This window comes from Dromaius novaehollandiae, chromosome 2 (assembly GCF_036370855.1).
Source record: "Dromaius novaehollandiae isolate bDroNov1 chromosome 2, bDroNov1.hap1, whole genome shotgun sequence".
NCBI lineage: Eukaryota > Metazoa > Chordata > Aves > Casuariiformes > Dromaiidae > Dromaius > Dromaius novaehollandiae.
The window spans coordinates 145,261,722-145,288,870 of NC_088099.1; the positions used below are offsets into that span (position 1 = coordinate 145,261,722).

General features: G+C 41.5%; 1 protein-coding gene across 2 annotated transcripts in view; it reads right to left on the reverse strand.

The window, feature by feature from the left end:
- The window catches only part of LAPTM4B (lysosomal protein transmembrane 4 beta), a 64,033-nt gene that overhangs the window by 13,198 nt on the left and 23,686 nt on the right, over positions 1 to 27,149 (reverse strand). For both annotated transcript variants that reach the window (XM_026099826.2, XM_026099827.2), the window contains exons 3-6: positions 26,672 to 26,745; positions 25,893 to 26,015; positions 17,034 to 17,132; positions 8,992 to 9,087 (exon numbers count right to left, since the gene is read on the reverse strand). In XM_026099826.2, coding sequence (XP_025955611.1) covers positions 8,992 to 9,087; positions 17,034 to 17,132; positions 25,893 to 26,015; positions 26,672 to 26,745 — 392 coding nt within the window. The remainder of the gene's footprint in view (positions 1 to 8,991; positions 9,088 to 17,033; positions 17,133 to 25,892; positions 26,016 to 26,671; positions 26,746 to 27,149) is intronic.

Consider the following 27,149-nt stretch of genomic DNA (forward strand, 5'->3'; position numbering starts at 1 on the left):
TTGTAAAATTTGGAGGTCAATTTTGAAACCTCATTCTAATGTTTGGGAGTGGTTAAATCTGAAACTTTGAGTTGACCGATCTCCGGTTCTATCTTCCACAAGTATTTTGCACTAATTACTATTTTTTCTACAACTATTTTTTTATATTGCTATTAAAAAGTAAGGTATGATATTGCCATATAAGCTCTAAATTTTATTGCACATTGCACTCAGGCATTTCCTAGTGAAAGCTGAAGGAAAGCCTTTGTTTATAACAGAATTTTTATAATACTGTTTTAAAATGTCAAAGCTCTAGTGTCATAAAAGGTGATGAACTGACAGCTTGAGGAAAAAATCCTATGTTTATATAAATCCTGTTAATGTTAACAAATTACATTTGTAAAGCACCTGCCAACGAGAAACTCTCATGAATTTTGCAAATCTTCTAAGTTTGGCACATGAATGACAACTCAGCTTGTTTCTTCTAAAATTAAGCAGAGTTTGTCATGGAGTTCATTAAAGCGTATTTCATTTTCCTCACCGCTCATAAGATAGAGGACCCTATCTGGAAGTGCGGTGCAGCTCTGGACAGGGCGCAGCAGAGGAAGTCCTATGTCCATAAGAAGGCAGTTTGGGAAAAAAGCAGTTGTTCCACTGCCTTTTGTTGCCACTAAAGCTGGTTGAAAATGGACTGGAAGAATGGTCCAGAAATCACTAGCAGCCCTTAATAACTGCAGGAGATTGGATTTGTGGATTATTGTCACACCCTCAACAGAACAGCCCAGCTGCACGCTCCTCCCTGATACGAGGCTTCGCACACGTTTAAAGCAATCTCTAAGAGAACAATGCCACCTACTGAACCACCAGCGACAGCGTCTTCCTCCCACCTACGTTGCAGCTGCTACTATTTCTGCCTCTGCACAGAGTATGGTATTGGGTAAGTTTAGGAGCAGAGGCTCAGGGCTGGAGGAACTGGGATATGCAAGGATATTTCACCACTTGGCAATGGGCAGGCTTGCGCTGTGCACAGGGACATGGTGCAAAGATACCAGACAGCGCTAGCTCTGGAGCTGAAAGCAGCATTGTGGCACAGCGCAGCCCTGCCTCTGGCTAGAGCAGCTTTGCAGAAGGGCAGGGTTTATAAGCATGGGCCAACTGCGGGGCTATATAGCCACAGTGTGGCTAACTGCTGCCAGGACTTGGCATCTTTGCACCCTGCTGCACTGCACTGCTTGAACAGTATCAGCTTGAGTTTATCAGTTTATACACCCGACTATCCTTGGCAACAAGGACTTAAGTTGTCATCGGCTTTTGCTGCACTGATACGTATCCTTGGAATTATACTGAAGACTTCAACTCACTTTTGAAGCCCACAAAACAGCAGCTGTCAGATGGTAATGAATCAACCCTGTTAGAAAACAGGGTCTATAAAGGAACACTGCAACTTTATAAACACTCTATTTTTTCCTACACTGCAACACTTCCAATTACTGAATCTAAAAAGATTTGGAAGATTTGCTTTACCTATCCCCATTTCAAGTCTTATTTTTAACCTATGAACAATGAGAACAGATTTATCTCTTTCTATTGCAATTCTCTCACTATTTTTCACATATTAGAATAATTCCAGTTTTTGAATTGCAAACATAACTAGAGATGTTTTTTGTTTAAAATAAAATTCTGCTGGGGGAAATAGATAAAACCTACATTTTGATTCAAATTTAACTTGTATATAAATACACATAAATATGTAACCTGCACATAAATGTACACTGGAATGACTGAGATGACAAGTGAAGATGTTTTGGAAGTCTTACTTTTAGACTTCAGTGGGCATTTGTCCTAAATCATCATCATTAATAACCTGTCCCAAACAGCACAGCTGGCTTCTGGGAACAGCTACCTAGTAATAGGTGAAACCTGTTACAAGACATTAGATTAACAAATAGCATGAAGCAACAGAGCAAACATGAAGCAATACAGACCACAGGGAATGCTGCATTTGCAGGGAAGCAAGAGTTGAGTATAGCTGATAAGATGGGAAAGGAAAACAAGCAGAAAGAAGAAACATAACTATTCATTAAGGTTAAAGGAGAGGGAACAAGGGGTGAGACATTACTGCAGGTAGAATGGGAAATGCTGGAGCAGCCGAATAGGTGCTTGTTGACAGAGCAGACTGTCACGATATTTTTCTGCAACCCCAAATCAAACTGAAGAAGAGGAAATGAATACATGTATTAGACACAAGTCTGGCATCCCCGTGGAACTTGAGCCCACTGAAGATTCTCTAATTAAAGACATTGCTTTGGGAATGTGCAAGTCCAGCTTGTAAGAGCAATGCTGCAGAAAAACAGATTCAGCCTTACAGCAACATTTCTGGGTCCCATGCAGACTATTACATATGGCTAATAACTAATCAACCCCTTTACTTCAAGTGCTGTGTATTTCTGCTCATATACCTCTTTTTTTTCCCTGCTCCTGCTTCTTCTTCTTCTTCTTCTCTGCCTCCCAGTTTACCAGCTTTCTCTCTTGCAGATTTTGTCAGACTGTTTCCACAAGGGGAGGTTGGAGCTCCTCTGCCTGGACTCAGATGGAGGCTTTGAGAAGGGCTCAGGGTCATGCCAGGGTATTCATTTGTGGTGTTAGCTCACTTCAAAGTATGTTCACAGTTACCACTCACTGGAAAAAGATGCCTCTGATCTAGTGGCCTAGTAATAATGCTTGCATACAAACTACCACCCAAGACTTCAGCTACCTGGTGCACATTGACAAGTTTCCAGGATTTCTCTGGAACATTATGGCAAATATCTTTAAAGCAGGATTTTTCTCGAAGTTATCCTCCACTCAGACATGTACCATCTCAAAACTGGGTCAATATTTGGAAATCACAGGTCCCACAGAACCCTTCAGAAATAAGTGCATGGTCTGTCTGCCTCTGGGCTGCTTCTCACACTTTTGTCTATTTAACTGGCACAAGTCTAAGGATACTTCTCTCCTCTACCCAAACTAATCGCCTTCCAAACACACAGAATAACATAAAGAACAGCTTTTCCAACCTTACCAAGAATATTCCTCCCTCTGCTCAAGGAATCATCCAGCAGCAATGAAAGACCTAACTCTGCATTTCTCAAACAGGCCTCCTGTAACTTTGAGAAAAGGAGAACAAACGAAAGGGAAGTGTTGGCAGATTAATTACAGACTAGTTATTTGCTGTCATGCCCACAGAAGGAATGTAGCCCTACTGCAAAACCAGAGAAGTTATTTAGCTCTTGTGGATAAATGTGATGTCTCAAAGGACCCAGTGGAGCGATCTGGCCAAGTACATAAAGATCTAAATCCCACTTTGAAGGGAGATTTACAGCTTTACATTTTATCCTCACTGGCAGCATGACTGGAGATTAAACTTCCACTCGACTGGCTGCTGTGAGAGTTAAAAATAAACAAAATGAAATCGTCTGGCTGCCCAAGAGCACGAAGGAGCCCTTCCTATTATTCAGAGCAAAATGTGTAACTTCAGGTTACCTTCTGCATTCATTTCTAGGCTGGCAGTTTTTCCAGATTGGACTAACGTTTCCATGGCCCTGCTGTGACAGTTTAAATTAATGCAGAATACTGATCTTCATCCGTGATGTGCTTGGAGTTGGTAGGAAAAAGAAATACCAGATTAGAAAAGTGGAAAAAATAAGCTTCAGGTGACTATGGTTTACTGTGGTGGAGCCACTTTACTGCCTATGCCAAAATCTCCCTATACAGCTACCTCCAGAAATGCATGGGAGGGAAGTACTGGGAAAAACTGAAAGGAGGGAGATGACAACATATCCCTGAGTGACTTTGGGGCCGTTGTGACTAAAGTGTACAGCTGGACCCTGAGGTCCTGGCATTATCCGCTTCCAAAGCATCAAAGGGTCACTTCTTCCCACAGCTTGGGGTCAGGCACCAGCTGGTCCCTCTGTCCCATATGGTGGCCCATTCCCAGAGCCACACTGTATATATTCATAAAAAGTCATACTTAGATCAAAGGCCACAGAGGGAAAGCCTCTCACTTAAAAGGATAATGGGAATATTGCATTCACAGCGTGCAGTGGGAAAGAAATTCATGTTCCAGATGGCACACTTGCAAAAAGTATGGCTTAAATCATTTACTTACACTGAGTGACAAAAATCAGATTATTTGGCAGCTGATAACTCTATCTATCAGGTTAGTTACAGTTCAGACGTATGAGTGTTATTTATAATAGAACCAGTCTGACTGGGGGGAAACTAACTGGCAGTTTCTGTGCTGGACGTCAAACAACTAAGACAGTCCACACTTCAGATGTACAGCAGCCTGCTGTTTTTCCAAGGTATGAATATTAGACAATTAGTAGGAAAGAAGGGAGGCAACTGACTATTTTTTTAAATGAAGTATTACTGGTAATAATAACTATTGGGGGGCTGTAACAGAGAAGGTCCTGTAGTGCGGATCTCACAAGGAGCTGTGAGAGAACAAAGTCCAACAGATGTAGGAAAGTTACAGTGACAGGAGTTGGCAGAACAGTTCTTTATGAGGCTAAAAGCCACAAAAGCTCATCTCTTGGAAGGCCATTCCTGTAGCTTTTTACCACCTGGCAAGCCAAGGAGAAGATAGAGGAATATTGCTGTGGAGACCTATACACTCATAACATGAATTAACAAATCATGATGGATTTCCCATAGAAAGAAATAGGGGAAACTAATTGTGAGAGCAGTCAAGGACTTCTTGAATCCACAGAGCTGTAACGCCTGAATCCACAAATCAGTAACAAGTAGGCCCACATAACTGTGCTTAAGAAATTACCCATGCTCCTAACTGAGTTTGGACATAATGTTTAAGTGTGCTTATGCAGCTTGCCAGTGGTAAATTAAGAAATGCAGTAAGATTAAAGATAATCTGATTATTATTTACAAAACCATCTTCTGCTTTTGAGAACCAATTATACACAACCACAACGCCCTTCTCTTTTGAATCAAATTCCAATGCTGTATATTAAAGAAGTTTCTTTTTTTCCTAAGAAAGGGCCCTGCAATCCAAACATTTGCGAAGGGTTCACAGATGCTGCAGCCAGCTAATAACTATAGACCTTTCCTCTCTCCAATGGTGTAGCATCTCAGCCAGTATGGATTTGAGTGTTTTTCTCTAGAAAAGCTCAGTCATTAATGCCATATTTCCATTTAAATTGGAAGTCTTAGATATATTTTCAATTGCTGAGGAGGTAAATCAGGCAATTCTAGTTCAAAACTTAAAAGAGGGAAAATAATGATCTAGATAAAGCTATAGGTAAATTTGTATTTATGGTACATCAAAGAATTTGATTTTGCCAAGATTTCAATAGACCAGAAACCAGATAATTATTGTAACTGAAATGTCTCATCTTACATCAAACACGGGTCTCTCTTTTAGAAGTGGAATACAATAATCAACAAGTAATCGTAACAGCTACAGTTCAAGCATTTTTTATGACTACCTAATGACCGATAATAAGAGCTATTAGAGAATGTGAGTTTACCTATCTCTTTCCATTTTCCGTGCAAGTCTTGCCAGTATACAGCATTTTGAACTCAAGGAAAAATGCAGTGTCTGCCACTGATGATGTGTTATTGAAGGCACAGAGATTTCTTATTGGCACTTTTTTCCCCCCTGAGTATTATGAAAGACCTAAGATACAAATTTCATTTTTTGGATATATTTCTGAGACTGCACTCCTGCAAAATTGTAAGACACAATAATAAAATGTTTGCAGTACTAAATATCTTAGCTTTTTTGAAAACATTCATGTAACTACAGAAAGACTTTGAATTTCTAACCATCCCAATTAATAAACCAGATCTTTTGAATTTAGCAGTAAACTCACCCATACTCCAGCTTGTATCTAAACTCCACACTAAATGTTTTTAGTAGTACAGTATCTTGGATATCTAATAATCTTTTTTTAGATCTAGCGCTGCTGAGTGAAGGTAAGAGTCATTACTTACTATGCAGTACAAAAGAGAGTAGCAGGTAACAGCTGGAAGCAGATCTCTAGATTTTGGGGGTATTGGGATATACTTAAACTTTCCTATTCTGAATTGCAGCTACTATGTCCAGTCCCATATTTAAGCTTAGATTTTCACTTTCAGTTGCAGAAATTTTTGTGTATTCTTTCAGTTAATTCTATATATCAAAACAACCATATCTGAAGATGAGAATATGCCCAGCAGGTATGACCTACAACTCAGCTGGAATTCAGGTAGCAGATTTGATTCTAAAATGATGCATTTCTTTGAAAGCAGAGGGCAAAGATTGGCCCACATTTTTTAAGAAACATGTAGTTTATAATTTAAAGACATGTCAGGGTGAAACAGACCTGCCTGTAGAAGTTTCCCAGCATCAAAGAGAATGAAAACCCATCGTTTTAATACATAAGTACACTTGAGTGTTGGGGGAATATTATACACTTGAACAGACAGCAGTGACCTATCTGGATATTTCAAAATTTCATGTGATTTCTTCAAGGGTCCTCAACTCTCAAGGGTCTTCAGCACTCAACTTTCAAAGCCCTGTTCTTCCACACTTCATTTTGAAACCACTTTTATCCAATTCTATTGAGTTTATCTTTTTAAAAACGTGTGAATAGGTATTTTTGCTGATCTCTCAACCTAGACATAGAAAAAAGATCTTTTTCAGTCTATGCTTTGAGGGATCAAAAGAGGGAAGAACAATCTTCTGTTTCACAATGGAGAATAACTGGGATTTAACCTGACAAACTGTTGTGCCTCACTGAAGCTCAGCAATGAGCAGCAGAAAGGGGCCTGCTCCGGAGCACTTTGGCTCCTCCATCTCGTCCCTCACTGCAACGCGCTGGCTGGAGAGAGGCAGTCAGATAAGGGTTTGAGTCAGGCCTGCCTCTATCCCAAATAAGTCATTCAAAAAACAGGCCATTTGTGTCTGTCTCTCCTCCTGCTTCTCTCTGGCTTTCTCATCCCACTCTGGGCCTGAGGACCTCTTCCCCAGCAGCACCTTCCTGTCCTGATGAACAAGCATTTTCTGGCAAAGTTAGCTGCAAAATGCCAGAAGAGCTCTTTCCACGGACCCTGCTCTAACGGCATCATACTGATCTCACCTATAAAGAACAAACAACAAATCCATCATACTCGAAAGCACGAAATTCTGACCATATTCACCTTAACAGAGTGCCAATATTGAGGAGGAGAGTCCAATGGTCAGGGCACTAGCTAGGAACTCAGAGAGTTTCTCAAAGCCTGCCTCTCTGCCATAGCTGTCTTGTAAGATAAAGATAAGCATAGTTAAACTAAACTCTCAGTGCGAGAATGTCTCATCTGTAAAAAAGGATAATAGGACTTCCTTTCTCCTCACAGAAGCACTTACAAATGCTTTAAAGATGATGAGGCAGCTCAGGTCACTTTGGTAATTAGTAAATACAAAAGTACCAAGGAGATTTTCGGTAACCAGGCATCTCTGAAAACCAGTCTTCTGCCTTACAAAGGCAACAGTGGGATCAGCGAAACTTTTAGAAACCTTGGTAAATTTAGTTTCATAAATAATTCAGCTGACGGTCTCCCACAACCAAGCCTGCCAGTTGTGTGGATTATAAAGTTAACAGTGTTTGAAGTTGTTACAACTACCTATGGGCTGAACAAAAGAGCTGTCAAAATTATTTCACATAAAATTCCTGGTTTTACTCAAAGTAGATTCCAGTAAACAAAATAGCAATATTTCTTTCAGTTAGCTTTCAGGAAACTCATATTTTTGTACTTAAATGTCCTGGTTGCCAGCTCTGATCATAGTCTGCAAAACTTCTGATGCTTTTCATAAAGCTCCAGGTACTGAGGACAAATAGCTATGTGAGAGTTACAATTTTTATGTAAAAATAGTAGTGGTTGTCTAATCCTTGTGGTTGCACAGGAATCATTCATTATAATGGTCTCAAGTTGGTGCTGTAATACCTCAACATGCAGAGACCACCGATGCTTTTGGAAAGCCTGAGGCATGCAGTCCTGAAATTTTACCCAGACAATCTAAAGGACTAAGTTCATGCTGCTGTAATTCTGTTATGTAAATTATGTAAAAGCCCTCTTTACATAAACCAGGGGAGTCACCCCAAAGATTAATCTGGCACAGTGTCCTCAGTGCGGGGCTTGGGTGGACCTGAGTATGTGTGCAGCAGCTCCGCAGAAGTATCACTGCAAACAGAACTAGCGCTTTCCAGGGACTCTCTTTTTGTATCGTCTTCTACAATGAGCAAGGTATGGCTTAGTAGTAGCGCCCTCTAATACTCATGTCAGAGCTAAACTACTGTGAAGTGAACGGACGCCTTCCTATTTGTCGTCAAAATCTGTTTATTCATTCCTTCACATTGATCTTTGCCTGTTCTGTCTCCTTACCACGCAAAAACCATCATGTGCTGGGAGATCAATCACTGACTTTGCATTGGTGTAAACCTACTTTAGACCATCTCTGTGATGGTGTAAAACACCAATTGCTGAGTGTACTAAATCACAGTCTCTGCAACTAAATCCACATTTTACAGCAGTTGTAGACGATGGCATGCCCTGGGTCCCAATCAGTCCCAGTACTGTCCAGATCATAGCTCCAGCTGGGACATGCCATGGGATGGTCTTCCAGTGTAAATGATGGGGGGTGCCCCTCACAGCAGTGGGCAGATTGCGTCAGCTCATGGCTTGACTTGGGATTATCAGGTACCTGGAAAGCTCAGAGCTGAGGGTCATTCCTGGATCCACTAGATTAGCTGTAGTTTATCTTTAACACAGATTCTTTATCAGACTATATGCATAAAATAAAACCAGTATTTTAGCAACAGATGCCATCTGTAACCACTGCACACCACATTGTTGAATCTCAAGTTTAAACACACCCAATAGATGAGGACTCTCAAGGGAATTAAGAGGAGTAAGGAGTCAGAAATGAACAGAAAATAAAGATATTAAATGCAAATTATTAGACATAATGTTTGCTCTGCATCCTAACATCCTTACCGCAGTGTCATTGGTGGTAATGTAAACCAACACGTCCGAATTGTTTCTACTGTTAATGTATCGGTAACAGTTCCACACGCAGCTTATCAAGTAACCCTGTAAAGAAAAGAGATTTATCATTATGTGCAGAAAATAAACCATATAGATTTTTCTGCCATAGCTTTGTGTAAATTATTCAACCTGGGCTGGTTAAAAGTCCTGGTCTGACAGTAAGAACAGAAGGAAAGCACAATTACTGCGTATTCTGTACAAAATCTCCCCCCCCCCCAAAAAAAAAAAACCCCAGTTACTAGGGAAAAAGGGTACATATGATTATTAAATTACCCCTTTTGCTAGAGAAATCTCAGCTTCTCACTCTCTTTATTCTGGGCCTTTAATGAAAGGCCATACCACAAAGATAGCTTTCCATGATGCACTGTAAATTGTGTGCTTGCCTAAATCTCTTGTGATGTTAAGTGATAGGAGGAACAGGCAGAGCAGTGCGGCGTGCACAGCAGAGTATCATGCTCTTCAGAGCTCCTTTTAGGAACCAGTGCAGATAAACAGTAAAGTACAGATGTAAATAAGGACACGAGTCTGACAGAAGCACAGGACAGTGCCTTTGCTTGTTACAGCTGACTGTAAGGAAGGATGTGTAGGGATTCACTAAATAATCTGATACCCTACCTCTTACTGAGCAGAAGTTTACGGAGAATGTGTTGGACTAAGTGCTACTCAGTTTAGGCAGATACTATAATCTACACCTATCTGAGTGAAGTTTATTATTCCAGATATTTAATACTACAGCATCTTCAGTAGTATATTCAATTTAGCATAGACTAATTGCTTTGAAAACAAACAGCAATTTCTTTGGTCCTGAATATTGCCAAAGTAACACCTTTTTGTGTATATAAAGTCTGCTTTGCTCAAATGAGCAGGTCATGTATGCTGGCTTTCTGTTTTACTCCTCTCTATGAAAACAGAGAGATACGAATTCAATCAGAGGTCTCATTACTGTGCATAGGATACTGCATATAATTGGGGGGGGGAGTTTTACAATACAAAACAAAGTATAAGTCAGACCATGACAAACAGGAGAAGGTGCTGCAGATGCAGAACATCTCAGGAAACAAGGTAAAAAGTAAACAGAAACCAATTTTGAGAAAGTGGAAGCAAATCTCAGTAAAAAGAGCACAAGCAAGGTGGGAACTGAAGAACCATCGAAGAACCCCCGCCTTTCCTTGTGAGTGGAAGGCTGGCCAGTGACTATGATTAAGAAGCTGACGAGCCCATATATCATGTGCATTGTTTTGCTACTCTGTTTCACCTAATGTGGCATTAATTCAAGGTATTCCATATGACTGGAATGCTCTGGGGTCTGACTATTCATGTCTGACCAGAGAAAACTGCCTGCATAACAGTTTTTATTGAAATCCAAAATTACTTCTGACCTTTTAATCATTATTACGAATACTTTTTTTTCAATATAATGCACAAAAGTTGTTATTGTAGCAGCAGTCCTACTATAGGACCATAAACTTCACTGTTTTTGTTCTTGGAGCTCACTTGGCTCAGGACAGGGTTGCTGCCTGGCAATGAACTAGTAGCCTCCATTTTTTAAAACTGATTAGGCAAAATGTTCATATCCATCATCTCCTCTGCCAGCAGAAGAGATTCCAGCCTGGCCAGCAGAGATGAACTAAGAGGCTGGAAGGTAGACAGGAGGCAGGATTTCATGCGGAGGGGCAGGAGTCAGATCCTCAGCATGCCAGGGACAAGGCTGGTGGGACTAAGCAACTGGGTCACTCTGATGCTTTCTGCTTCTCCACCCAAGAAACTGACAGAGAGAGAAATGCACTTTGATAGTGACCAACTTTTCTTTTTAATGAGTAGTTTCTGCATAGCAGTTCTTTCAAAGACATAACGTGTGCAAATTAAACTGCCAGCGCTGATTGGATTTGCATGTGTATCTCAGAGTGAGTCATATTTTCGTGACTCACTTGCACTGGTAACCTTCCAAAAGCCTCTTATCCTCTTTAGCTGCCCTGTGTTTCCGCCCTCTCCAGAGCTGTCACATAGGAGCTGTGTTTTTCAGGATGCCACAAGACTCACTGATTGCTTCCTGGCAGATCAGGAAGAAGTTTTTCCACTGGGGCTGAACTGGCTGAAGTCTAGTAAGTTTGCTGCTTCTTCTTTATGGCATCTTGCAGGTCCTGGATGATTTGTGTCACTGACTTTGACAATACTTTTACCATGAAATGGAGAGGGCAAAAGACTTCTGGAGTGAGCTGAGCCCTAAGGGAAAGTTAGACTGGCTCCTCGTCCCAAATTACGGGCTATGAAAGCCTGCGGTAGGCTACTGAAACAACTGGTGTAAAGGCGTATAAACAAGGAATTGAATCTTTTGTAGAATCAAATGCCATTGCTGTTTATTATATATAATAGTAAGCAGTTCAACAGCTTTCAGTGCTCAGCTACTGTGCACCAAGAAAGGCATATGAGCTAGTAGACAACGGAGCACTGAACACGGTAGACTTCTGTGGAGACACCGAACCCATCTTTATAAGAAACCCTTGTCCATTAAGGCTACCAATTTGCAAACTAATTTCTGTATTTCTTTGATTAAAATCCAGTCTCAGAGGTGATCAGCTTCAGATAATATAGGCTTCTGGGAGAAGCTAACATGAGATTTATTTTTCAAATCTCTCATTCAGTTTTATGTTTAACAGCACAATATACACGTGGAGCTGTTCCGTCCCTGAGCTTCAGCTCTGGTCAGCCCTGCTGCCTGAATACAAGGGCTGTTTCTCAGGGGGTGAGGTCCATTTTAGCCCTTGAATTAAAGAGGTCATCAGTTAGCACACAGCAAGTAATCGGCTCCAGGACACTGACCCACATACATCTGAGAATAGAGGAGGCTCAGAGCATTTCACTGTCCAAGTGCTTTGGACATGTGTTCCTGGCCTGCTAATCACAACTCATGGAAACTCATTTTGCTCAAGATGTACTGACAACCCTATAACTTTTCCTTTAAACTTGTTCCTAATCACTGTTTTATAGTGATGCTGCTGCATCATTAAATGGAATTGCTGATTTAGTTACCAATTTTTTTTCCTCAAAGACTTGGATGGGGTTTCAATGACTGCTTTAAAATGTGTGGCTGCACAGCACAGTATAATGGTCTTCTCTTTGGAGAGCAATGTTCACATTTGGAATAGGCCCTACGTAAAAGGCATTAAATGACCTCAGTCTTACCCTTAGTGGTATTCATGACTACCACAACACAGGCTGCAGACAGACTCATTTTGGGGTGGCAGCCTTTTTTCCAGAGGAGCACAATGAAGTAGCAACCACTTGAAAGGATGGGTGCACGAGAAGGGCTTAGTGTGGAAACGAGCACCATGCCTACTCCTACCAGCTTTCAATCTTGCCATTTCAAAGGCAGTAAACAACTAGCCTCTAAGGAAATGGAACCCACAAAATTTTATAACCCTGCCTCTCACAGTAGTTATTTCATATGCACTTGTGAAGCATGCATAACAATACTAATGTACTGCACAACTCCTACTCATCAGACATGTGCCTGACCAGCTGCTGACCAACATGTTTGTGGAAATTAGAGGTTCCTGTATCCTGCCATTTCTTGCAACACAGCAAGGAAGAACCTCTGACGATCTGGGTCACAGCAGCCCTCTGGGCAGTTCCTTAGCTAGCGGCCGAGCAGAGGGCAAATGCCATGGATCTGACAGAAGGTGCTCGGAGTCAGGGCTGTCTGCACAGAGACATTTTAGATTCCAGTTGTTCTGAATTTTCTGTCTATTCACAAAGCTTGGCTGGTCTTTATTACCGATAAAAATGAGATAAAAATTGCTGCACAAACTGAAATTTATCATGAAGGTTTCAGAGGGGTGCTAATGAGAGACCAGTTAGCCATTCATATTTCTCATTTCAATGTTGCAGGGGAAGAAACAACACAGATTTATGAAATTGCTATACTGATGAAATCTGCAGTTAAATCTACCTTGTCAGCACAATAAAAATATTCCTTATGAGCATGAAAAGAGTGCTGAACAAGAACCATTCTTTATAACTGCAAAGAAATGCTGCACTGATTGAAAAAGAATTAACATAAAACCAAACCACTGGCCCGCAAGTTTGTAAATAGCACCTTATATGGGCCAGGGCATCATCTGCTGTCTCACAGTCTCACATATTTGGGTATGTAACTTAAAACTAGTGACTCATGCTTTAGAGAGGCTTCCTGCATCTTCTGTAAGTACTCCGCTGTCAGCAGGCCCAGTGCTGGGACCTCTATCAGCCTTTTGTAAAGAGGGTGGCAACACCTCCTGACTCGGTGCTGGCTGCTCCTGGGTGCGGCAATCGGCGCTTGGCCACTGGAGCCCTGTGTTCACAGTCATGATTGCTGCTCCACTTGTCAGGGCAAGATGCCACAGGCCAGGGTTAGCCCTGCCAGCAGGATCCCACTGGGCTAAGATACTAAATCTCTCAGGATGAGCACGAAACTTCATTCTGCATCACCCTTCTTCTTTGCTGAGGACACCAGGACACACAGAGTAGTCACGTCCCACGCTCAACAGTTTGAACATGTGGCCTATATGCATATTGCAGAGACTAGTGTGCTATTTGCTTTGCTGGAGCAGCTTGCATCCCAGAACTGGAATACCTCTGGGCTGCCTCACTGGCAACCACCTCTTCCAGAAGAAGAAAGAAGGAAAAAGAACAGACAAGAGGCCCTATTCTGCAGCTGAGGAGTGCTCAGGGCAGCTTGGGAAAGGGTTTATTATAGCTGTATTTGTGCTCACCTGAGTCTAGTCCATCTGTGCACCGGGGCTTTGCCCTGGGCAGGGAGGGGAGGTCGAAGCCTCACCCTTTCTATCTTGGTGGCTGGGGACGGCCAGAGGAAGCCATGGCCCTGCTCCCCAAACCAACATCAGACAAGAGTGCAATTCAAAAGCCACTGTGTTGGTTATATGCCATCCGAAGTTTCTTGTACGTATATATATATATAAATACATTTATGCTGCTGGATGTCCTCCCTCAGCCAGATAGGAAACACCTATATTTCATGGTATGTAATTCTGGTTCAGTTTCTAGACAAACACAGTAAGTGATATAACACGTTTTGGTCCACTCTGTTTTCAAAAAGATTCTACTCGGTGAAAGCACCTGAAATATCCATTAGCTGCTTGGGATCCAAGTGAGTAACTACGATTAAAAAGACAAGTGCTTCTGCGTGGTTAGCTGGCTTTAATTCTTATTATTTCCTCCCACCTGCCCTTTTTACAATGCCATGATTGCCAAGCACAAAGCCACCATCTAATACATCTGTATCTTGATTTCTGCTCAGTAGTGCTTTCCTTTGCATGTAGCCACTCCTGAAATAAAGTCTCATGATGCCAAATATTTCTGATGAATTATGTGATTCTGTTTCACATTTCCCAACAACTGAATACAGTTTTTCCTAATGTAGCTTTTCCTAGGTTACAGTGTTTTGGTTCCTCTCTTTATTTCTGGTCAAAATCCAGAGGGAGCTCAAGCATATTTTTATGCACGGTACCTTTTCACTTTCAGTATATAAACCTGGAGCCATCTGTTAAATCTATCAGTGGTAAAGTGCGAGGCATCTAATAGTGCCCAGCTTTCTTGTCATGTAGCAGATTCCATAAATCTGCATAGCAGCTCTTCTGGAAACACAAGAAATTCAAATTAAAATGCCAGTGCTAAGTGGAGTTTAGTGGCTGTTTCTGTGTGAGTCATACTTTTTCTGACTCATTTGTACGATAATATGTTGCTAGAATGAGCATTAAGAAAAGCAAGAGTCTGTAACAACACTCGCTGTAAAGAGTTCACATGAATGCAAGAATGGGATATCAATTAATACTTCGATCAACTAGCCACTTCTATTCTTGGAAATAAGAGTATGAAAATGTGCTAGCAACTTTAAAATTGAATAACTCTTTTGTGCTATCAATTTCTTAGGTTTTCTTTGTTTCTGTAATAAGCATTTTTGCCCTTTCAGTTTTAGTTGCATTTCTTTATAAGCTTGAGACAACCTTGTCTATAAGCTTGAGACAACCTTGTCATATTTATCCAGTGAAATACCAGACTCTTTTGAGATAAACAGGAGGTAATCCTTGCACATGAGAATTTTAAAGAAAATGTCACTTGTGTCATCTGGCAGGTCTATATATTTATTACATTTATACATATTTCTTAAAGGTCCAAACAAAATCAACTGCACTGCTGTGCACAGACATTTCCCACAAAGCCAGCAGGCTAAATTAAATTTCTAAGCCACAAAAAAAAAATGTGTATCACTTTCAACGGCATCCTAAAATACCGTATCTTTTGTTTTCTATTTTGAAGCAGTTTCAATAATTTAATCTACCTTTTTTATCACAATAACTTTCCCTCTTCATGTTGTCAGGTCTGTTGTTTGTAAGCAACATCCCAGCTGTCATCCTGCCACTTTTGGACTTCTCTAACCTAAAGCATAATTGCTCTGCAGAGAAAGGGCAAGAACTATTATGAAAAAAAAAAGCAACACAAATAATACAAGACTGGCGGCACTGCACCAGAGCAAAGGTAGATGCAGTGTGGTACCCTGTCTCTGACAGTGACGGCTATAAGAAACTTGCAGAAGAGCATGAGACAAACATACTAGGATACTTTCCAGAAGTCAAAGCCTCAGGGGACTACTTGAGCCATAGGCGATGGTTTTTTTCATACATGAATTTGTCTAATCTTATTTTAAGCTCCTTCTGGACTCCTGGCCCACCTTGCCGTGCTGTGAATCTGGTGCGGGGGCTTCGCATGAGTCCTTTCTGGCCGTGCCAGGCAAAGCTGCACCTCCCCTCGCCTGGAACCTGCCACTTCCACACCTCACCCTGGAGTTTTGCATGACAGCAAATAAATCGCTCCCTATTCCCCTTAGCCATCCGGTGTGACAGTCCTGTATGTCGTCCCTCCCAGGAGGGACAATTTGAATCTATTTAGCTGTTCCTCATACAGAAACTGTTGCATATTCCTGACCATTTTTGCTTCTGTCTCTACAGGTCCTGCAACTCTACAGCATCCTTTTTGAGATGGGGCAACCAGCCAGGAGTGAATGTTTGCTTCAAAAAATCAGTGCACTGCAGACATCAAAACTGGCACAGTAATGGCTTCTGCTTTGCTTTCTATTCCTTTCCTGATATTCTTAACATTTGCTTTACTTATTTGACCATGACTGAGCACTAACTTAATATTTTCACAGGTCCATCTATTCTAACTACAAGAACCTTTTTAGAGTGGTCATGCTTAGTTTGGAGTCCACTGTAGTGTGCGTGAAACAAGGACTGTATTTCCCCTATGCCATCACTTAGAATTCATCACCCTAGAGCTTCATCTGCCATTTTATTGCTCAGTCACTCAGTGCCAATCTCTGGTGTTTTCTGGGCTGTTTCTTTTCCCTGTTTTGAATGACACTGCAAAGAACGTTGTCACTTTATCTTCATCCCCTTTCCCAGATCATTCATAGATATATATACACATAAAAGATACACACACACACACACACACACACACCCTCCCTCCCTGCATGGGTCTCACTGTTGCAAGGACTGATAATTAATCCTTACCCTCTATTTCCTAGCTACAGTCTAGGAAAGGACCTTCCCTCTTATCCCTACACTCTTTTTAAATTTTTTTTTTTAAGACTTCAAGGAAAGACTCTGCCAAAAGCCTTTTGAAAAAACGAGACAACAACATCCACAGGCTCTCCCTTGTCCACAGGATCATCCACTCCTTAAAAAACTTTTGTGGCATTAGCTCCCCATACAAGAGCCATGCTGACTTTACACATTATGGCATATATGTTCATGTGTTTGTCCATGAGATTTTTTTTTAACCTGTTCTTTTTTATAGTGTCTATCACTTTGCTTTGTAAAGCTGTCAGACTGCCTGGTCTGTAGTTCTCTAGGTCCCTTCTGGAGCCAGGTCTCGCAGCAGGGGACATTTCACCCATGACCAGAAGTAAATTTTATGCACAGTAATGCACTTACCTTAAAAGCCAAAATGATACTTATGAAAAGAAGTATAATCACAACCAGACAGGTCGGGTTCACTGACATGATCTCTTCCTTGTAGGGAAAATTGGTGGGCTGCATAAGCAAAAAAAAGGAAAACACTGTAAGCTAATCTCAGGAGTCATTTAAGAGCCATTCAGTTAATGCACTCTGTAATTAATAGCTCACAAGACTTGTGATGTACTAAATCAAGGGGCCTTTGCACCAATAACCAGTTTCTGAAAGCCTGGCTGAAGCAGGCAGTACAGGGGCTGCAAAGACTCAGCCTGCCCAGTGCTCACCAGAGGGCTGAGGGATCCGCTTTTTGCTTGGTATATGTTGTGGGGTTTTTTTCCTTTGTGCACATTCGTTTTGTGCCTCAGGTCCTTCTGTTATCTCATACATGAAATGGAAATGACAAAACTCTTCTTCCTTCTTAGAACAGGCTCCAGTGATTTACAATTGTGAAGCACTTCAGGATCACTGGCTGAAAAACAGCCTCTAACAACATTTTACTATATTCTTTATGGCTCAAAGAAAATCACACCATAGCTGTCCCTCTAAAATGAGTGTTCCAGATTGTTATGAAATATTGCAATGCACAACTTCCTGTCTCAGTTAGAATAAATTATAGTCCACAGATAGAGCTGTTCTCCACAAAAGATAAGTTCACTGCAACACTAGTTCATTACAGATGAATGCATCAGCCCCTTTTATACACAACTGCCTTTGTCTTTACAGGTCTAATTAATTAACCAGGTCTGCTCTGCATCCTTCTCTGGACAATTAACTAGAGGAAGCTAACTGCATTCTCAGCTATGATGGTGTAAATCCAGAGCAATTCCTGAATACCGCTTACACCAGAACTTTGCTCAGTGCATCAGGATATTCTCTTTTTTGACAGCTGTTAGTGAGAATCGTTCTTTAGCGCTTCCATGAGCTGTTATGAGTGGTTAACATCAACAGCTGCTGGAACCATTTGAAGCTAAATGTTACATAAGCACATTTTCCGCTTCTTGACAGCAATGTTTCTGTTCTCGTATTGAATTTCATGACTGAAATTTTTATCACTTTATCTTCTTTGTCAAAGTACAGTTTTGTAGGCACCTAGCTTGCTATAATTCATTGAGTTACTACTTGTTACTTAATGCAAAAAGGTTATTGCTAAACATAGTGGATGCAGTCACCCAGAGACCGAGAAAGCAAGGGCATATGTCAATGAAAGACGCACTGGAAAATAAACACAAACATTACATGTGCAAAATTCAAGAATTAATGCCACAGCTGACCCTGCTGCTTGCAGTAGTGAGGTCACATCTTTGACTAATATTTGATAGTAGGTCAGCGCTAAATGAAATTGTATTTGAACAGTTTTATTGTGACTGTCTCTGACTGTACTAACCAAACTAGTTTGTGAATGAAATAAAAACTCCTAGTGAGGCTTTGGCCCTGTTTCACTCGGGTTTTGGGGAACTCAAGGGAACCTGTCACCAGTTTAAGATGGGATGACCGACCTGCTGGTGCTCTGTCCAGAGCCTCACAGCCTCTTTCCAGACCCAGCTCAACGGGGATGTACATGGAGGCAAGAAGAGGGTGGGAAAATGACCAATACACTTTCTGCTGCCCTAAAGAGCAGGAGCACCTGCTGGGGCCATGGCTCCGAGGTGGCCAAGCCCGGTGCAGCACGCGCTGCTGAGTGGCTCCAGGGTCTCCCTTGCGCCCGCTGGGTTTCAGCTGCAAGGACAGTAACAGCCTTGGCAGCAACAAGCCACGCGAGACGCAAGGAGCAAGCACTGTGGTTTGCATCGTTCCAGCTCAGCTGGCTGCTTTTCTTTCCCAAAGAGATGTGCCCTGATGGGAAACCTCCACAGGGCTTCCCCAGTCCCCTGCGGTGGCGGGCCAGGTGCCCGCGCGGCAGCTGCCCCCACTGCCAGGGTGTGGGCAGCGCATGGCAAAGAGTGTGAAGACTCATGTCGTTCCCTCGTGGCGGCCTCCCATCTTGCCGTGTGAGAGGAGAAGCCTGCTGGGCTTTGATGAAGAGCACAGGCCCAGCGGGGCAACAGGGAAGAAGCTCCCCTTGTTTTCCAGCATGGCTGGTGGCTCCCTGGCACCGCGGCCTCAGTGTCCTGATGGCTGCTGGGGGAGGTTCACCACATGCCGACGGGCACCGTTCCTTGAGGCAGCCACCACGCTGCGAAAAACATGTTATACCATGCAGAAACATGTTATACAAGGAGTATGGTGAAGACCTGAATTAATGTTAGGAGGAGAAGTTACGGCCAGAGCAGGCAGCAAGGAGACAGGGGATGCTGGGGGTGCAGCCCTGGGGGCTTGGCGCGCTCCCATGGGCAGGCAGCGAGGTGACCTCGGCCCCTGGCATGACCGGAGCTGTCCCACCAGACGCATGGCACCCACCGCGCCCCGACAGGCTAAGGCATCATCCCACTTGTTGGTGATGCAGCTGGACATGCAGCACCTGATGCACCCCAACAGGCTAAGGCACCGTCCCACCCATCAGCAGGACACATCCCACCACAGGGAGCAGTTCGCGGCACCTGCTCTGGCTGGCTCCTTCTAAACAGCAGAAGTTTAACACCGCTTTGCCCTCCGTTTTAGTTAAAAGTAGGTATCAAAAATTGTTCAGACAGTTCATTCTTTAAAAACACCCATTGCCCTCTGCTGATGATGGCGTGACCTCAGGTATGGAGGCAGGTGTACGCAGTGGGAAGGGACAAATTTCACTCCCTGCTGCTGTGCTGGAGGTTTGCCCCCCGTGGTGAAATCAGGAGGTGAAATGCTGCTGGGGGAAAGGTCCCGGGCACAGAGCTCAGGACGAGCACGCGGCGAGGGCACCGGTGCTGCTGCTCCACGGACAAGCTCTGTGTCAAATGTTGTGCAAGATTTGATGAAGCTGAGACAGAAATCCAGCTGCATGGGGAAAATCAAGCCTGTCATTAGACATACACGAGTGATTTTGCAGCAGGACATTATGCAATTTTATACAAGAACAAGAAAGTAGTTGTAGCGGTGTGGGACCAGCATGCTAAAGTCATCATTAAAGTGTCATTCATCATATTGTCATGAATACTGAGAGTGCTACAGACATAATAATTAACCTGGTGAACTTTCAACTTAAAAGAATTACTGCTCACGCATAGCAAAGTTCTAGTATTCACTTAAAAAGAATCTAAAACTTACATGGAAAGGATATTTCTCGTACATTGTACAAATCCACAACAAAAATAAAAAACTCAAGCCTCTAGCTCCACGCCATTCTCTCAATTTGTTTGCATAACCTTTCATATTTTCCTTCTGCTTGGAACACAAAAATGCACTTTAAAACACAGCATGGATTCTCATTCAACAGTTATAATCCTCTGAGCATTAACATCTTACAGAACTTAAAGAAAACATTAACGTGTCTGTAGAATTTTTTAAGCTATGCTATGAATTTAATCATACTCCTATTATGGAATTATAAAATGACATTAAAAATATCAGAAAGGGTATTCCCTATTTAAGATATAGTTCATAGGAATAATTTATTTAAGTTAATTCTCTTTTACATTCTATAGAAATTGCCCCTAGAATTTAAAAGCAAGATTGATACAACCTTAACTGTTAGACTGCAGTACTCCAGTTAGTTGCATAGTAAAGCTATTTAATATACTTTGAAATTTTCTTTAAATGAACTGCAACAGTTCAGTACTTCAATAAAAACCAAGTTTGCATAAGTCAGTTGCAGCCTGTTCTGCACCTCTGGTTTAATTCCTTATGTATACTGTATCAAATGTAGAAGATTAAGTGTTTAATTTTAAGGTTTTAGAAAGCACATATATCAAAGACTTAGTGGGGATAAAGAATTGTGCTTTAGGTCAAACTACTTTAGACCCCTACTGCTCCAAGAAGCAAAGCAATTTTCATTTTATACATGCAGTATTTACTGTAAGGGAAGAGGTTTTTTGCCTTTATAGTGACAGTCATAATGTCCAGTATAACTTTTACAAAGTTTTATGACATATCATTGCCGTACAACAGTTCAAACGCTGGATTTGTAACAGCTACTTACTTTACATGACTCTTCATGTTGAGATGTTCTTGAAATTTATGGGTATTGTGACACACCTGTGTGCAATTAGATATTAGAAGGCAACAAAAAGTTTCCAAAGACACTTGCAGCTCTGAAAGAAGCAGTCAGCATAAGCTGACATTACAAAATAGCCTGTGGACATAATGTTCCGTATTTCAGAACTGCACCATTTTTAGCTAGGGCTCAGCTTACACTATTGATAGGTACTTTATTTATCACCCTGCTGAAAGTACATGGAGCATTCTACAGTAGCTTCCAACTCACCACTGTTAGACTTAAATCCGTACCAAAGTGAACAGACAAAATAATTCCAGATACTAGCATGGGGGAGTAGAAAAGGTAAAAACATGGTGTTTTGACCTTAGAGTGACCATTGGCATTGTAAGAAAATTAGGACTGAAGTTTTACTAATGTTCTTTTGTGACAGCCAAAAATACTCCATTACCAAATGCATACATTCGTCCAGATATTCAATAATGGATTTACAAAATGATTGGGATTTTTCATTTCCTTGATGGAGCTGTGCCCCCTAAAATATCACTCCCCAAATTCACAGCAATTTTAGATGAACAAACACTCTAAGAATGCCAGGAAGAAAGACAACCCAGTCCTGTCCTTTCCGCCTACCTTGGCGGGCCTCTGCAAAGGGGACGTGGGCAAGATGCCTCTAGGGCTTATTTATAAGGGATCGGGAGTGATCACTCCCAACTTGCATGACTAAGGTCTCACCTCTGGGGGACAAGGGTATTAATTACAGTCTTGTTATAAGCACAGTGCTTAATACTACAAACATATCTAGCACAAACACTATTAAAGGAGGGAAACAAATCTATGGTACAAAGCTTGTTCATCAATATATGGGTTCTAGCGCTGCATTGCTGGCATTGTTATTAACTGGAAAGGCTTGTTTTTAGTTTCCTCTTGTCCTGTATCTGAATATCTGATGCCAGCAGATGTGATCTTCACCTGTCCCTTTTGCTTCTACCCACTCAGAGTGTATTTGCTGTAGACCAAATGCAATGTCCTTTTGCTGACTGATGCAGACCTCACGAAGAAGCCTCCGAACAGATTCCTGCTGAGCTACTTGGGCTTGGGGCCACAGCTAAGACAAAAGAGGGGTAAACAGCTTCAAAGAAAGTTATATAAGATAATCAAGACTATTGTACATCAGCTGAAATTAACTGTACAAAATTCACCACAGATCTTTGTAGTTTTTGCCAACCACTAATCTCCAATGTGACCAGTGAAATAAAAACAGGTCCTTGTTTCTAACTGAACTTGACCTGGATTAGTTTTTAGCTACTCATTCTCATTATGTTTCTCCTCTAATTTAAAGAGCCTTTTAATACCTAGTTATTCTGCATACGAAAACTGTAATGACATCACCTCTCAGTCTCCTTTCTTGGTAAGCTAAGAAAGAAAAGTTGATTGTCTCTCATCATACAACAGTGTATAATTTTCACAGAGTTTTTGGAGGAACTTTTTTGCATATTCTCTGACTTTTCAACATTGTTCTTAACACCCAGACACCAGAAATAGACAGATGCAACTGATGACACCAACACAGAAGGAAAGTATTCTATTACTGTTCACTGCTCCTATTTTTTTATGTCCACAAATCCCATGAGCAGTTTTTGCAAACAGCAAAAAAAAGAATTGGAGACACCTGTTTTGTTACTCCTTAGATTGCCTCCAGAGTTACTGCATCCTAGGTACAGTTGCCATACAGTAAGATCATCTGTATTCCTCATTCTTAAAAGCATTTCTTTGTGTTAGAAATGCAACACACTGCTGAAATGGACTCAGGTCCCAGTCTGTCTCGCTCACTCCGAGTAATGGCTCTGTCCTTAGTGTTATTTACTTCTCCATCAGTCTCTGTGTCACCCACAGATTTTATTAGAAGTGATCTTGCTGGGAAGAGTCACAAGTACTCACTCTGGGCAATGCAGGGATAAAGTCTTTCCAAGAGTGATGTGGAACAGATAGATGAGGTTCCTGGCTGAACATCCCTCTGGAGAACTTGATTCGTCTACACAGTGAGCCTAGCAAAGCTCTCCTGAGGCTGAAGTGAGCCTTTGTGAACAGCCTCATGTGTACCAAGATTACTAATGGAAATCAGGAAGAACACGAAACCAAGTCTAAATTCCCAAAGACCTTCCTCCACCCATGAGAAAGACCCATTGGAAGATGCTTGCCTTGACCATGACCCTTTGCAGTCTATCAGCTAACCTGTTCTAATCCATTTATATATCCTTTATTGACCTAGTGCTTTATTGTTGCTCTGAATAACGTGCTGCAAAGTCAAACATCTTACAAAAGTCCATTATGCCAGTGCCGATCTTTACTGACTAACCTAGTAATCTTGTCAGTGAGAGAGAATGAGTTTGCCTGCAGAACTGATTTTCCATAAAACCATGCTGACAGTCATTAATCATATTCCTCTGTTCTAATCCTTTATCAATTGACTATCATCTCAGCACTTCTGTTACTCTGCTTGGTAGTGATGTCAGGCTAATCAACCTATAATCATCTTGGAATTTCCCATCGCTCTTTTGAGCACTGACAGTTCAGCTCATGAAGTCTTGTGGAATTTCATTACCAATCCAAAAAAAGATGTACATCAGTAAGACACAGATGTGTGCAACCAGGCATTTTAACACTCGAGAGTGCAAATTATCTGGACCCGCTCATTTAAAAATGATGTATTCAGAGCAAAAACTGTCTAAAACGTTCCTTGACTGTCAGTGAATGGAAAGTACTTCAACACCCCATGAAATATAAACATGCTATATTGCTTGTTTCCAAATGCAGATCAGACATAGCTAGTGAACACCTTTTCCTTTTTTGAATCAATAATTTCATTGCCTCTGCCCAGTAATGGCCTTTCCTTGGAATAGTTTTTTTTTTCTTTTTCACTTCTAATATCCTTACACTCACTAATAGCTTTTGTCCTTTCCAGCTATAGATTTTTCTGTGAGGTATTTAGATTTGTTAATTATTTTTTACCTCTTGTAACTTCTAATGAAGCTTTCATTAACTTCAGCTAGCCAGAAATAAAGCATCTCAACAGCATCACAAATTCTTAAGAGGAGACTAGGAAATATGCTCCTTTCTGCAAGTCAAACAGTAGGACCCATCTCTGTGCCTCAGCACACCACAGAAAAAGCTTCTGTGGACAGATGTGGACAGCAGACGGTGGCTACACTGGATAGGAGGCAAAAACATGTCCTTCTTGGAGTTATCAGTAACACATTGGAGTTACATTTAGACACGTAGGTCAAAGTAGCAACATGGCTCAAAAAGCATTTTTCTACACGATTTGAAATATATTCCAAGGTGTGCTCTTTATATTTCTGCTGTGGAAGAGTTGTAAATTACAGGGATGACAGTGATGTTTTAAAAAACTTTCTGAGAGAATCATCTCTTCCTTCCCCTCCTTTGTGCAAATCCCAGCTGTGGCACCAGACAATGGGTTTTCTGCAGAACAGCAGTGACTTTTCTGTGTGCAACTCCCAGCCTGTTCCTGTCCTCAGGTTGCTGCTTTCCCCCTCACATTCTTGCACAGTGACCAAGAAAGTGTTAAACCTGGTTACATTTAACCCTCTGGGAAGGGGGGTGAGTTAGCTCCAGAGCCCCAGTTCATCATGCAAGCATACAGTTTCTTGTGCTGCTCCAAGAGAGGGCTGGCACTGAGTCAAAAATGAGGGACTGCAGACAAAGGACAGACAGGAGTGCTCCTTCCAGTGGCAGTGCACTTAAAGCACTCACCAAGCTATGACCTTAATTTGCTGTTTTCCACCTGTATCTCTAGATATCTTTTGAATTATTCCTCTGCTTCTCTTCCAATGAAACATCCGCTGTGAACGCAAGAGGGTGTTAAATAAGGCGAAGGATAACACAGCCTCCTGATACACTCAGCTCCTGCTGGCCTGACACATTGCCACTTCCCACAGATCTGTGAGTGACTGCTTATCTGCCTACTGTTTCTCATTACCTGCTATTTATAATTCCCTAGTTTTCTATCGCCATAACAAAGTTCATAGCCAAGCTAATCTGAATTCAAGTTCTCAGAGCAGATTTGCAGAGAAAGTTGCAGCATTAGCTGCTCCCAGAGCTTTGTAACTCCATCCGAACCCACAGACCAAGGTCCTGTGATGAGAGGGAGGTCAATAAATTCTCGTCTTCACTGTAGGTGCTTGCAATCACATCATGTAAGCTCAAAGGATCATGACTATGGTTGTTAGTCCAAAGTAGATCATGACAAGAAGGGAGCCTGTAATTGTCCGTAAGAAAGAATCTGATAATATTTTCTAGCAAAACCAAACCTATCTTGAATCAAACTCCTGCCTAATGAAATCTGTGCTAAAGTCACCAAATTAATTCAAAGGAGCAACAAAACATCCTTGAAACAGCACCAAAATTAAGTCACTAATTGATCAACTCTATATCAACACAATAACTTTGAATCCAAAAGCAATCACTTACTGATCTGTGTCTTGAAATACAATTCTCATTCTAAATGAAATGGTGCTTAGAGCTTTCACAAGATTGCAAAATTCCAGAGCTCTGGACAAATATTGTAACCAGTTATTAATGCAACCTCACAAGGAGGCTGAATACAGACAAGCAAGCTCAGACTGAGAGGACTTTTCAAGGACTGCATAGGAAGTCAACAGTAAAGTGTTGGCTGGAAATAAAGGACAAACTGTGCATCTTTTCATTTTTCCCTAAAGCCTCAAAACACTTGTGAACATCAATTGATTTACCAGCTGGCGGAGGTAGTCCTGAATTGTGCTGGGATAGACAAGTATGCTGATGGCAACCAATGTGTTGAGAGCAAAGTCAAAGATCTGGTAACAGAAGAAAGGAATGATCCAAGCTGCATGTTGCTAAAAAAGAAATAAAATAAAACTCATCAGCCACAAGTTAAAAAAGGAGATATTACTTTCTGCACTAAAATCTAAAGAATATTTGACAGAATTCAGTGTTACATTTCATGAAACCATAACAGAAAATAACTGTTTAAATGAGCTAAAGGAAACATGACATTCAGCCAAAAGAGTTGGCCAGGCCAACTTGGCTGCTAAACTGCTACAATATGGACAGTGTATGTCCCGTGACTCGTTTAACTGTGACATGTAGAAACCACATAACACCGCCCTCACTTTCTTGGACATCAGCCTTTTTTTTTTTTTCTTTAATTAATGGGATTAGTATCAGTATGAACCTCAGGCTGGGAGGTGAATGGGAAAAAATTCCCTTAACTTTTATAGGAACAAGATTCAGTTCTCTGAAATCACAGCTTCCCCAGAGCTTACTCATATTTGAAACTGTTGACAGTAAACATAACTGGGCAGTCTTCCTGCCATCAGCATGGGACTGCGAGATACCACGGATTTAAACAATCAGTTCTCTCTCTTGTTTATTTCACTGTTTTCAACTACACAACAACTAAACAAGAAATCGTTAGGAAGTAGTTTTCTTAATTTTGTTTCTACAGTTATAAGTCGCTTGATTCATGCCTTTACTGACTATAATGAATTACCTTATATGCTCCATATGTAGCCATTGCACAGATCAGAATCATAAGGAGAGAAATTGCCGTAGCTATGCACATATCTGGAAGAAAAACAGATCAAAATGATTGCAGATAAATACAGAGCTCAGTTCTGTTATTTTGCCATCTGCCTAGTGCAGTGCATCTTGAAGAGCAAGATGGTCCAGTGAGGTGGAGATGGGGGCAAGCAGATCATTCAGCCTACACTGGATGAAACCTCTGGCTCCTGTGGGAAACCTCCCAAACAAAATGAGAAACAAAGAGCAGCATCTGATGAACACATCACACTGCACAAGCATCTGCAGCCTCTACCAGGCTGAGGAGATGCTGTGAATATTTTCATTTTTCTGAGGACTTTCAATAGTCAGGGGAAGACTTGACTAGAAGACTATTTTGCCTGTGATGATGACATATGTATCCACAAAGTGTCTGAACTGTAGTGAAAAGGTGACCGCAGCAGATAAAT